Source organism: Lasiodiplodia theobromae (assembly GCF_012971845.1).
Source record: "Lasiodiplodia theobromae strain AM2As chromosome Unknown scaffold_37, whole genome shotgun sequence".
In the NCBI taxonomy this organism is placed as follows: domain Eukaryota; kingdom Fungi; phylum Ascomycota; class Dothideomycetes; order Botryosphaeriales; family Botryosphaeriaceae; genus Lasiodiplodia; species Lasiodiplodia theobromae.
The window spans coordinates 283,982-296,656 of NW_023336516.1; the positions used below are offsets into that span (position 1 = coordinate 283,982).

The 12,675-nt window shown below is 54.9% G+C and overlaps 3 protein-coding genes across 3 annotated transcripts; all 3 read left to right on the plus strand.

Annotated features, from left to right (window-relative positions):
* Positions 1 to 334: 334 nt before the first annotated feature.
* LTHEOB_10294 (C-type cyclin) lies at positions 335 to 2,336 on the plus strand (the record flags this gene model as incomplete). The annotated part of the gene is made up of 2 exons (XM_035506923.1): positions 335 to 400; positions 510 to 2,336. 2 exons carry the CDS (start codon positions 335 to 337, stop codon positions 2,334 to 2,336), a joined length of 1,893 nt encoding a protein of 630 aa, XP_035368063.1.
* Positions 2,337 to 3,622: 1,286 nt separating this feature from the next.
* LTHEOB_10295 (Nonsense-mediated mRNA decay factor) lies at positions 3,623 to 5,008 on the plus strand (the record flags this gene model as incomplete). The annotated part of the gene is made up of 2 exons (XM_035506924.1): positions 3,623 to 3,862; positions 3,992 to 5,008. 2 exons carry the CDS (start codon positions 3,623 to 3,625, stop codon positions 5,006 to 5,008), a joined length of 1,257 nt encoding a protein of 418 aa, XP_035368064.1.
* Positions 5,009 to 5,467: 459 nt separating this feature from the next.
* LTHEOB_10296 (Nonsense-mediated mRNA decay factor) lies at positions 5,468 to 9,540 on the plus strand (the record flags this gene model as incomplete). The annotated part of the gene is made up of 6 exons (XM_035506925.1): positions 5,468 to 5,486; positions 5,540 to 5,584; positions 5,680 to 8,201; positions 8,247 to 8,540; positions 8,598 to 8,912; positions 8,983 to 9,540. The coding sequence occupies 6 exons, from the start codon at positions 5,468 to 5,470 to the stop codon at positions 9,538 to 9,540; spliced, it is 3,753 nt and encodes a 1,250-aa protein (XP_035368065.1).
* Positions 9,541 to 12,675: the final 3,135 nt, after the last annotated feature.

The window sequence follows — 12,675 nt, forward strand, 5'->3', positions numbered from 1 at the left end:
TGGGCGGACAGCAGGGCCTCGGGGGATGTGCGCGATACGCCGAGCCGCCGCACCTACCTAGCGACTGCACCTTCGCAGCTGAACGTCGCGCCCCCTGCGCTGCAGACCCGCCCACCGCGCGCGCCCCGTTCAACGCTCATCGTCGGCCCCCAACCTGCCGATCGTCGCGTTCGCTGCAGACCGTTTCTTGGCGCCATTCCAACCGAGCCGCTGGACCGCGCCCGGCGCGCCGTCGGCAAGACGCTGCTCAAGTCTCCTGCCTGTGCTCCTGCTTGTTCTCCGCCAGCGACCTCTGTCCAAATGTCCCGACAGCCAATTACCGGCGCCATACCCAATGTCGAGTCAGTTCGAACCGTCCGAAGCCGCCGAGCCCGCCCAGCCCTGGAGCGTAGCGCTGCTGGTGAGTGCCTTTTTCGATATATCTCATTTCAACCCTCGCCTGCGCCTCAAATCGTCTTCCAAATACATCCCCATCACGCGCTCGTACCTCAGGCTGATCGTCATTGCAGTCACAGCGAGATCTCGCTCTCGCAATCCCCATCAATTACGTGACCCAACCGGCCGTATCCCTTACCGAGGGCTGCTTCGCAAAGAGGCAGTACGATGACGCCGCCACGCGGCGATGTCTCTCCAATTTGCTAGCCGTCGGCTTCAAGCGTTTTATTATCGATCTCTATTGGGATGCTGGCCGCGGTCTTTGGAGCCTTTGCCCGGTGCAGATCCCGGAATCGGCCTCGAATGACGACGATGCCACGCTGGGCATCATCTCTTCGACGGCCGATGCTTCGCTGTCCTCGGTGGCCATGGCCACGGGCAGCCTGCAGGCCCGCCAGGCAACAGCATTGTCTGGCTCTGCCCTGGGCTCTGCGACTCGGACTGTGTCTCGCACCCGCTCTAGCACTGCCTCTAGTGCACAGGCAAGCCCAACGAGCGTATTTCAAGCCAGTCCGTACACGTGCTCGGCCTCATTAAACGTCTCGACAATCGCTTCGCTCTTTGCAGACTATCTCGATGACACCGCGGACACCATCAATGCCTCGCTTATTTACCTCATTTTCAACATCCACGCTGCAGCGTCAAATTCGAGTTCCTCGGTTGCTGCAACGGCGCCGGCGCATCGGCAGATGCCCACAGCGAACACCACCCTTTCTAATGTTTTGAGTGCTGATCTAGCCTCCTACTTGTATACCCCGGGCCAGTTGCAAGGAGATCGCGAAAATCTTAATGCCACTTGGTTTAACAACGATGTCACAACGGACCAGGCACTGATCCCTGCGTTGAGATATTTGGATACGGTTAGAGACGACAATGACATAATGTCTACTGTTGATGGATGGCCCGGCGAGGGCGTCCTAGAGTTTGGCCCTGACCACTATCGCTTATTGACATCCTTTGGTCGAATCGATCCGCAGATGGAAGCTTACGACATTAAGGCTGACGACGGTATCATCTTTCCCAAGGGGACTTTCGAATCCATTCAAAACATTGCTTTGAGCGATTCGGGTAACGTCACCACCGGTTGTTTTTTCGATGAAAGCGTGGACTATCTGACTGGCTCAACGAACTCATCTTGGGCAATGTCTGCGAATTTTCCAGCGGAGGGCTCTATGCCTGCACAGTACTATACGTCCTCACCGTCTGTTTCCAATATCACTGCATGCGGCATTAGTCCGCTACTTAATCAGTCGCTGTCCGAAACAGCAGATGTTTCGTACGAGCCTTATCAGGCCATGGTCTACAGTTCGATCTGGAGCTGGGCAGACAACGAACCACGAAACGTAACCAACAACGTCGACAACGCTGTGTATCTCCGCTGCGCAACAATGCGAGCCTCCACTCACGGCCGTTGGGTGCTCACCGACTGTACTGAGCAACATAATGCAGCATGCCGCGTCAGAGGCGACGCACCATTCCAATGGCGCATTAGCGACCCAGCGGAGAGCTACACCGACTCAAAGTCGATTTGTCCTGAGAACACTGCGTTTGATGCACCACGCACCGCGCTCGAAAATTCTTACCTTTTTGCAGCTTTACAAGCACGCGCTCGCGAAAACCCGGGTGACTTTGGTGCTGATGCTGCCGTCTGGGTTAATTTCAACAGCCTGCAAGTGACAGACTGCTGGGTCGTCGGCGTGGATGAGAACTGCCCGTACGACCTAGCCTCGACCCAGGACGAAAATCGATTGGTCATTGTGCCGACGGTGGCGGCAGTCATCGTCTTCGTATGCGCTGTGTTGACTGTGTTTGTGAAGTGTGCTGGAAATAGGCAATCGAGTAGGAAAATCAGGAAGCGCAGGCTGCAAGAGGGATGGGAGTATGAGGGCGTCCCCTCATGAGCGACAGTTTCACTCGAATGTTTCGAAATTCCCGTTCTGGCAATGTGTGGCACCGGGTAGCGCTTTCCGTTGACCGGTCTTCCTTCGTTTTGCATGCGCTCCAACCTCGAACGTCACAAGAGCAAGGAGAAGGAGATCGACGCCTCAACAACGCCAAAGAGGAACTTACCAGGATTGCCTCCCTGCCCCTTTCGCCCGTGCTGCAGTCTTGTGGCTACAAAACAAGTACACGTTGTACACGTTTTCCAAGGATCTTAGCTGGAGGCGCTTGCGGAGCATGGCAAATGCATAGGCGCCCTCACCGGTCAAGCAAGAGCATGGATGCACCTGGAAAAGCTGGCTGCGACTAAGGGCAAACTTGAGTGCCCGTAGCAGCTCCTAACGTCTGGGTTGTTTGCGTTGGACTTGCAGTATGCCTAGTGGAACACATGGTTGGTGATACTGCGCATTCGGCAGATGGGTATCGGGAAGGAGGTTGTTTGGTCAGACCGAAGGCCAATTATCGGGAGGCGTTGAGCAAGGCGACGGGGTGCAGCCGACGGGACGGCTACCGGCGCTCCGTCAGCCGTTTGATCCCGGTTTCCTGTGTCTCGGAAGGATGCCGCAGCACTTTGTTCCATGGTAACGTTCACATTCCCGACAAAATTGCAGGCCCCTGCAATTAATCACTGGCTGTTTGGGTTTGGTGGCAACGGGAGTGGATCTGGTGTAACCCGGGTAGATTCCGTGGAAGGGCGAAGATGGCAATTCGATGGCTGGCAGGAGGGAATGCCGGTGGACAAAGCACGGGGCTACGATTCGGAGTTCCGTACCACGATAGCTGCGCATGGCGACCAGTGAGGCTGACGGCATCCTTGGCGTGAGGCATGTAGTGGGGGTGCCCTTTAGACAATGAAAAAAAGAAGCAGAGAACAGAGACCCAGTACCTGCAGGGCGGAAATGCGGGACGATATCAGGCCTCTTTTTCTATATTACATTTTATTTTCTTTTGTTGTTGGGCGGTCTGGGCGATCTACGCCATGCAGCAATTCTGCCCTACAATGGCGTGCGTTGTAAGTGGGCCCCTGGCGCTGCACTTTTTTTTATCTTATCGCAGAGAGCGGCCAAATGTCTCCGACGTCACCCTGCTAAACCGCGCGCAACACCAAAAAGCAACTCGCAGCTTCAACCTCCCCCTAGGAAACGCCCCTTGCGCCGCTGCAGCGCGCTTCCAAGAAGCATCGCCACGTAATGCTGTGCGGCTGACGTTCCATTGATCGACCCAATACGCCACGCTATCTATTCCAATGCCGATGTTTGGCCCCGCATCCGCGGCAGCGCGCTGCCGTATCCCGTACCTGTCGTGTTCGCGCCGCGCTTTCTCAAGCAGCACGCCACTGCGCGCTGACTTCACCCATGCCGTCGTTGGTGGAGGCGCGGTCGGCCTCGCCATTGCGAGACGGCTGCAGCAAAAGGACGGTGTGTCGACTGTGCTAATTGAGAGACATGGCTCCGTGGGCACCGAGACGAGCAGTCGCAATTCAGAGGTAGGGATTAAGGCCTTCCAATACTTGGGCTGAGATGCAGCAGTACGACCTCCCTCGCCCCCTTCTCTGGACAATTGGTGTGTGGAGGGTGCTTTTGGGGGGACGTCGATGTTAACGCAATGCCCGCAGGTCATCCACGCAGGCCTCTACTATGGACCGGACACATTGAAGACCAAGCTCTGCGTCAAGGGCAAGGAGATGATGTATGACTTGTGCAAGCGCATGGCTATACCGCACAACAATTGCGGTAAGTGGGTTGTTGCTCAGGACGACGGGCAAATGCAACAGCTTGAGAAGACCCACGAGCACTGCCAGGCCATCGGTGTGCCCACGCATTTCCTGAGCCATGAAGACGCCAAGCGCCAGGAACCAGACGTCCAAGCAAAGGCTGGCATTCTTGTCAGCCCAACCACTGGCATCGTCGACTCGCACACGCTGATGCAATTTCTGGAGGGCGACTTCGAGAACGTCGGCGGCATCTGCGCTTTCCAGTCGCCGGTGACGCGCATCACACCGCTCTCCAGCGGTGGCAACAGCGCACCCGGCTCTGCTGGCTGGGAGATCACAACCACGACGCCGGAGGGAGAGGAGAGCAGCATTACGGCCGAAGTCGTCATCAATTCAGCCGGCCTCAGCGCCATCGAGCTCTCGAACTCCATTCTGCCCCCCGAACGCCATCTCATCCCCGCTTACTGCAAGGGATCCTACTTCTCCTACTCCGCTTCCCACCCTAAGCCCAAGGTCCTCGTCTACCCAGCACCGCGCCCCGGCCTCGGCGGCCTGGGCACCCATCTCACCCTTGACATGGGCGGCCGCATTCGCTTTGGCCCCGATGTCGAGTGGGTTGACGATCCAACAGATCTGAAGGTGTCGGACAAGAACCTGGTAGCTGCACTGGAGGATATTCAGCTATATCTGCCCGGCATTGACAAGGGCGCCTTCGGCTTGGACTATGCAGGAATGCGGCCGAAGCTGGGTAGAGCGGGCGTGTCGCAGATTGGCGGGAAGGGTGGCTTCCAAGATTTCTATATCAAAAAGGAAGAGGGATTCGAGGGATTTGTCAATTTGCTGGGAATCGAGAGCCCGGGATTAACGAGCTGTTTGGCAATCGGAGACGAGGTGTTCGAGATTCTTTATAGCCGATGATGGATGTGTACAAAATTAGTGATAGATGATGTGAATACACGGCTGCTTTCTGAGTGGCTCGGACATACATAAGCGGATGATCTTGATTGCTTGAGATGAACAAACATTCATGGAAGCGATTGGACAAACCCGAGTCGTGGTCGCTTCGCATCGACGGGCCACGACTTCCCTATGAAAGTCCCGTCGGAACTCGCTAGTGCCCGAGACGCCGACGTCACTTTCGCCCAAGGGAACGCGCTTGACTTTCCATTGCCTCTCTGCAGGTACGCAGTAACGCCGAACCCGTCTGCAAGCCTGCAGCTTCCGAGTGCTTTCAAGAAAAATCACACACCCCGTGCCCGCCACGGTCACCTCTTCCTATGCTGCTGGAGCTACCACCTCGTCGCACCCACTTTTTCGCCTTCCGCTGACCTGGCTTCACCCCGCCGCGAAACGATCTACCTGTAGTGTAGCTCCACCATGGAGCGCCAACGCAAGCGTACGCCCCATAGAGCTCACTCGCAGATGCGACTCGGAGACTGACAGTAGTAGGCGAGCTTCGCGAGCTCAACACCAAAGCCTGGGCGGGAGAGAAAGGTACGCGAATGCTCCGCAAATATCTCGGAAACGTCGCCCCTCCAAATTACCATGCCCCGCGGCTGCTGACGACCGATTGCGGCCTTCTTTCACAGATGTCTTCCCGGTCCAAGGCTCGCTCGACTCGTCCATGAAGAAGAACACGGCGTTCATCAAGCGGCTGCGCACTGCCATGACCGGCGCGTCCAAAGACACATTCGTGGCCGAGGTTCGGTCGCTGTCGCTGCACAAATACCTGTCGGAAATCATCTCGGCCTGCTACGAGGGGCTGACAAAGCTCAAGACGCCCGGCGACATCGCGACCGGCGTCGAGGTCATCAGCGCGCTGCACCAGCGTTTCGGTCCGGCCGAGTTCACGGGATACATTGGGTGGCACATCGGCCGCGGGCTGGCTACGCCGGACAGGAGCCACCTGAAAACACTGCCGCAGGATGTGCGCGAGCGCGAGGAGAAGGAGCGCCTGGCACGCCAGCGCGTGCTGCTGCGCGTGGCGACGGAGCTGTGGCTCGTGGGCGTGCTGAGGAGCTTGGATGACGTTGCCCGCCCCGAGGAAGCGGCGAAGAACAAGGAGAATCTAAAGGGCGGAGAGGGCTTGCCGAAGAGCAGGAGCGCTACCAATGGCGGTCGTGCCGATAATGCGGATGCGGAACCTTTTCCGTTGGAAGTGCTGAAGGATATGCTGGGACACGACCGGGAACACGTCAATCTTCCGCTGGTGGTGATTTTTGTAAAGAGCTTCTCATGGGATGTCCTGGGAACGAAGTTTGCGTCGTCTGAAGGAAGGAAGAGCGTCAATGAGGATGGCGCAACGAGTGCCGGTGGGAAGCCGGACGAGCAAGCGGAGGAGAACGAGGACGATTCGGAGGACCCGCCGATTACGTCCCCGGAGTTGCGTCAGCGCTTCAGGAACATCCTCACTCGGTACTTTGAGGACGTAAAAGCACATCTCATCCGCGATCAGGAGAAGCTCGTCAACCAAGGCCGCCGGAACGCTGAAGCCTACGTCAAGTCCGGAGAGGTGTTCGAGGACCGCCAAGCCAACTATGAGAAGCAGGTCAAGGCGCAGGAGAAGCTTTTGGCAAATGCGCAGGTTTTGGCAGATGCTGTGGGTGCTGAGATGCCGGATCTGAAGGAGAAGGACACGTCCAATAACCCAGGAGATGGTAGTATCGGCTTGGTCAAAACTGGTGAATATCTCCGGGGTCAAGGAGAAGGACCAGGCATCTGGGAGGATGAAGAGGAGCGCCGCTTCTACGAGAACTTGATCGACTTGAAGGACCGTGTTCCTGGCATTCTCTTGGAAGACGGCAAGAAGAAGAAGGGTGATGGAGATGACCAAGTTGGAAAGCGGCTCGACTCTGAGAACAAGGAAGAGGCTACAACCCCTGCAGATGCGAAGCCCGCGGAAGGCGATGACCAGTCCACTGCCATTGCAAACAAATCAGTTGGTGCTCAGGTTGACGCGTTGTTGGCCCGCCTTCCTGAGTTCGTCAACAAGGACCAGGTGGACGAGACAGCTATGGAGTTTTGCTTTCTCAACTCCAAAGCGTCGAGAAACCGCCTGATCAAGGCTGTGTCCGATATCCCGAAAGGACGCACGGATCTCCTCCCTCTCTACGCTAGGCTCGTCGCAACGCTTGGGAAGTACATGCCTGATGTCATTCAGGGTATTGTTGCGTATTTGGACGACGAATTCCGCAGCCTACAACGTCGCAAACAGAAGGACTTCTTGGGACAGGTCCGCATGATTAACGTACGCTATCTCGCGGAGCTGACCAAATTCGGTGCTGTCCCGGAACATGTCATATTCCACTGCCTCAAGGTCAGCCTGGATGATTTCTCCCGGATGAACATTGAGATCATCTGCAATCTGCTTGAGAATTGTGGCCGGTATCTTCTGCGGAATCCCGAAACTTCGCCGCGCATGGCCTCCTTCCTTGAAACTCTGCAGCGAAAGAAGACTGCTTCCCACCTTGGCCAGCAGGAGCGCATGCTCATCGAGAATGCGATGTACTATGTCAACCCTCCGGAACGTGCAGCTATCGAGCAGAAGGAGAGGACTCCACTTGAGCTCTTCATTCGCAAGCTGATCTATCTTGATTTGACAAAGAGAAACCTTGACAAGGTTGTCAAGCAGATCCGTAAGCTGCACTGGGAGGAGGAAGAGGTCGTTGTGATGTTGCACAAGATTTTCACCAAACCTGGAAAGATCAAGTATAGCAACATTCACCTGCTGGCCGTAATTCTCGGCTCGTTGAACAGGCATCATCAAGATTTCTGCATCTCTGTTATCGACGACCTGCTCGAGAACATCACACTTGGGCTTGAGCTGAACGACTTCAAGTTCAATCAACGCCGGGTTGCCGAGGTGAAGTACCTTGGAGAGCTCTATATCTATAGGATGGTGGACTCGCCTGTCATCTTCGACACCTTGTACAAGATTGTGACTTTCGGGCATGAAGGCGGCACGCCCAAGCCTGGAGCGATCAATCCTCTGGATCCTCCGGATGACTTCTTCCGCATTCGCCTTGTCTGCAACTTGCTCGAGACGTGCGGAATGTACTACGACAAGGGCCAAGCTAAGAAGAAGCTCGATTTTTTCTTGACCTTTTTCCAGGTATGGATTTCACTAAATGTAGAGATTTTTCGCTGATGGAGACAGTACTACATCCACACCAAGGACCAGCTGCCGATGGATATCGAGTTCATGGTGCAAGATGCTTACGCCATGACACGCCCACAGTGGAAGCTTGCCGCTTCTCTTGAAGAGGCTGGAAATACCTTCGCGGAGGCTGTCAAGGCGAACTATCAGCTGCAATCGTCACAGCCCAGCGGAGACCAGGAAGAGCAAGACGATGACTCTGGCGCCGAAGACGGCGACGAAGGGGATGGAGGCGACGATGACGAGCTGGAAGCCCGTGAAAGACACGACGGCTCCTCCGGCGAAGATGCCGATGTCTGTACCCTACCGGTCTTTCTGAACCAAGCCCTCTTCTTGCTGACGAAACGACAGACCCCTGGTGAAGAGGACCAGGATTCAAGCGATTCCGATTCCGAGGAGGAAGAAGAGCATATCGTCGTCACTCGTCCCGAGGACGAGAGGGACCCTGAGGCTGATGCAGAGTTTGACCGTGAATTAGCGAAAATGATGGCTGAAAGTCTAGATTCCCGCAAGTTCGAACGTAAGCCGATGTTCGATGTGCCACTTCCGATGAAGCGCAGCCGCGACACGACCGCCTCGACCGAAGACAACGCCGAACAGGAGGCTCCGAACAGTGCACCTACCATGAAGTTCGCTTTGTTGAGCAGGAGGGGAAATAAGCAACAGGTTTGCTTTTCGTGCTGTTACTTTTTTTGCTGAACAAACGCTGACGCGGTACTTTCCTTCTAATCTACAGACCAAGTCCATCGACCTACCTGCAGACTCAACCTTTGCTGTTGCTATGCGCACACAACAGGAGGCCGAGCGCGCTGAACAGCAACGCATCAAGAACCTCGTTCTGAACTATGATCTCCGGGATGAAAACGAATCAGATGGTGATAACGACCCTCCCTTGACTCCCAATTTGAACAAGCAGCAACGAATCCTTACTCAGCAGCAGCGAGGGGGCTGCCAGCGGAACAAGTCGCAGAACGGCAGCACCTCTCCCGCTCCGCCCCGCCCCAACAACACTGGCTCAAGCAACGTGCAACAGAACAACAAGAACGGCAATGTTAACTTCTATGATAACACGGCAGGTGGCCTCGAGAAGCAACACAACCCGTACAATGTCCCGCGCATTGACAAGGCGAGCAACAACCGAAGCACGCAGCGCGCGAGGAAGCTGCAATTGAGCGACGTTGACTGGTATGAGAACACCAACTCCCAACAATACAAAGACGCTGCTGCGAACCAAACTTCTTCCAAAAGCCGTGGTATTCGAAAGAATGGCCAGCCGAGGAAGACGAGGGGTTGATGAAGTGGATGGTGCTCAGCGGAAGCAACAACACGATACGGCAAAAGAAAACGGCTAACACTTGGGGAACCGTTGTGCTCCTTGCTATAGGACTTGATCTTCTTTTCTCGCTTTGACGCTTTACTCTCCGCGAACCCGAATCGACGATGAGATATATCTCAATGGCATTCGATAATGATTTAGCAGGCCTGCCAGAAGTGTAAGTCTTGACTGGCCAGCATTGTAGGCAGCGAGGCAGGCCGAACAGAGAAAGTAAGACGGAAAAAAGGGAAGATAAGAGAGGCCTGGATGACTCCTGACGCTTGGTGGCTCACCTCACCCCTTGCAGAGGGAAGATGTTGGAAGGATCATTTGCCGAAAACAGCCGGGCAAACGAACAAGGCGCTACTTTCTTTTATCCCGGGCCGCTTCCGCTCCCGGCAATTGAGGCGCTGCTTTCCCGTCCCGCCCCCTGCTAGCATGCTTACATGCATGCTATGCACCTAGGCCTGTTCTTCGGCGGCCGTTCGGCGAGATTGCGGTGCTTTGGCTTGGGACGAGCTTATTGAAGGTTGGCTTGGAGGATAAGAAAAAAAATAAGAGAGAGAAGGGCCGTTGTAATGTGTGCTTTTTTCCAACTCGGCTTTCTTTGCGAGTAGTAGATTGCTGCGGTCCTTTAAATTAGTATACTTTCGGTGTTTTCCATTCCTACCCCTTTCTCCCTTTAATTGGCTATCTTCTTTCGGTTGGTGAGCTCTTTTCTGGTATACGTGTTGGTGGATATGATCAACGGTGTTCTCCGGCCGTTGGGCATCGAGCTTAGTTCCCGAGGGCCTTGCCTTGCCTCGCCTCGCCTGCCTGCCTCGCCTGCCTGCCTCGTCATCCTTCCAATATACGGAGATAGCTGTTTCCTCTTACTCCGTTGTGTATTACGCGCGCGCGCGCGTTGCTACGAGTCGGGCCGGTGCTGAAATCCTTCCTTCCAACCGCTTCCTTTTCCTTGGTTGTTGAACAACCACCCCATCCCTTTTCCTACTGCTCACGAGATGACGATGTTGGGTAAGCAGCAGGGGGCCGGGGTGGTCGGAGTAGCGCGTGATGATGCCCGCCCTACGGGGCACGGGCATTTACCGGGGTGGATATCTCACACCGTTGAGAGGGATTCAATGCCAGCTGTACATCCCCATGTGGAGGATTGCACCGTTGACCCTGATCATCATCATCAGTTCTTTGGACCGTTTTTTTTTTCCGTGCCCTCGATGTCTTGCGGTGTAGGGATCTTAGGATGTAAGGTCGCTCCTGGCAGGTTGATCGTCGGTCTGGATGGGAGGTAGGCGGCATGCGGTGTAGGGGAGCCCATCATGCGGCTCACTTTCGTCCGTTTTTTTTTATGTCCCACGTGAACATGGTGAGCATAGAGGATGGCTGGGGATTTGTTTGCCGTGGCGGGATGCTGACGTTTGAGGCGCTGATCTTTTGAGACCTCGTGTCGGTTGATGTTGTTCGATTCGAGTTCTTTGACCCGCCGATGAGGAATAGTGTGGAATTGGAAGCTTTTGGTCGTTCTTTCTTTTTCCGCGGGACTCTAAGTTTCAGATTAGTGTAGGGTGTCTCAGGACTCAAGTCACGTGCCTTTGTTTGAACCGTTTCCTCATTCGGTCGAGCACCATCTGAGTGAGATGTAAACAACCGTCATTGGGCGTGTAGGTGCATATTTGCACAGATTTTGCGGGCTGCAAAGCTTCGACTTTCAGGCCAGGGGCAGGCTGTAACCTCTCCGATGAGACCACTATTTCTTTTTTTTTCCAAAAAAAAAAAAACAGAAAAAGGTTCCTATTAGTATTAGACACGACATACTCCAAGCAGCGCATTGTAGTGGGTTCGGCGGAGACCTGGCGAAATGTGTCGGTTTGAAGAGAACAAGGCTGTCTTGGTATACTATAGACGAGCTATCAGAATTCAATGCCAGCGAATGCATACGATTGGCCAATGAAGCAGCTCCTTGTTGTCTGAATGCTAGAGCCGGTATGGTGTGTCCACACTTGTAGTTTGACATTGTTTTGTGCACTGCCTCAGATTTTCCGGTTCTTGCTGGTTTCTGTCTTGGTAAGTTGCCAAATGAGGAGAGATAAACTATGGCGTTCGGCACGGTAAGAGGGATAGAGAGTAGGCTGTGTAGTATGTCTCAACATGGGCAAACTGGCGAGAAAGAAGCCTTAGAATTGGTTCCAACTTCTTTTGTTTCCAGTTCAGAACAGTATGTCTGATGGCGATGCTTGCGGCACGGATATTAGTGAAGGGACCTGTGAAGACTTTTTACGGGAGGTAGCTAGGTATATATGTACCTATAGGACATTGGGCAGGGTCTTTTTAGCTCATCGTATCGATCGCTAGTCTGGATCTCAAACACGCCTCGGAATCGGAGCTAGGGTGACGGAAAAGCTTTCGCAAGTCAATCGATCCTTGGACGCGTGGTGCCGTTGAGATCGTCGGCACGTGGTTGAGGGATTGGGGATCGACGGGCGATTAGTGGCGGAGGCGTTTCTGATACTCTAGTGGTGCCTTGAGTGAGCAATGTTTGGAGCTGAGCGGCACAGTCCGCTGTTTAAAGCCGCGCATGGCATCCGAAGTCTGGGACCGAGTCTCGGAACGCAGTCAAAGCGCGCACGTGGAATGAATTGCCGGAAGGAGCTGGGAGCATGGCGCATGCTCTGACAGCGGCGCCGTCAACACACCCGGAGACGACATGCAGGGCGGCGAGGCTGACTAGTTTGTGGTAGTTGTCGATCGCTTCACGGAGGGTTGTCCGGTCCGTCATGCTTTTCTGACGCGATGAGGCTGCTAAGCTACAAGCAGAGCCTCCATTTCGAAGATGGTTCCTTTTTGGGTCGTAATATAAGCGCAAAGGCAGTTTATACGGGACGGCGTGGTCTGTGTCAGTGTAAATCAGGCAGCCAGCACTAAGTAGAGACTGCCGAAGACTGCCGAAGATGGTCGGTGCTCGTGTCTCGGTGAGCAGTGGCAAGGTTTGGTTGCGGGGGTCCGCGGTACTGCTCTGGCTGCGATCAGATCCACGGCGGTAGGGATGCAGCCACCGGGGCGGAAGGAGGTGCGGAAAGCCTCAGCCGGGGGCAGGATCCGATGCTTCATGTCTTG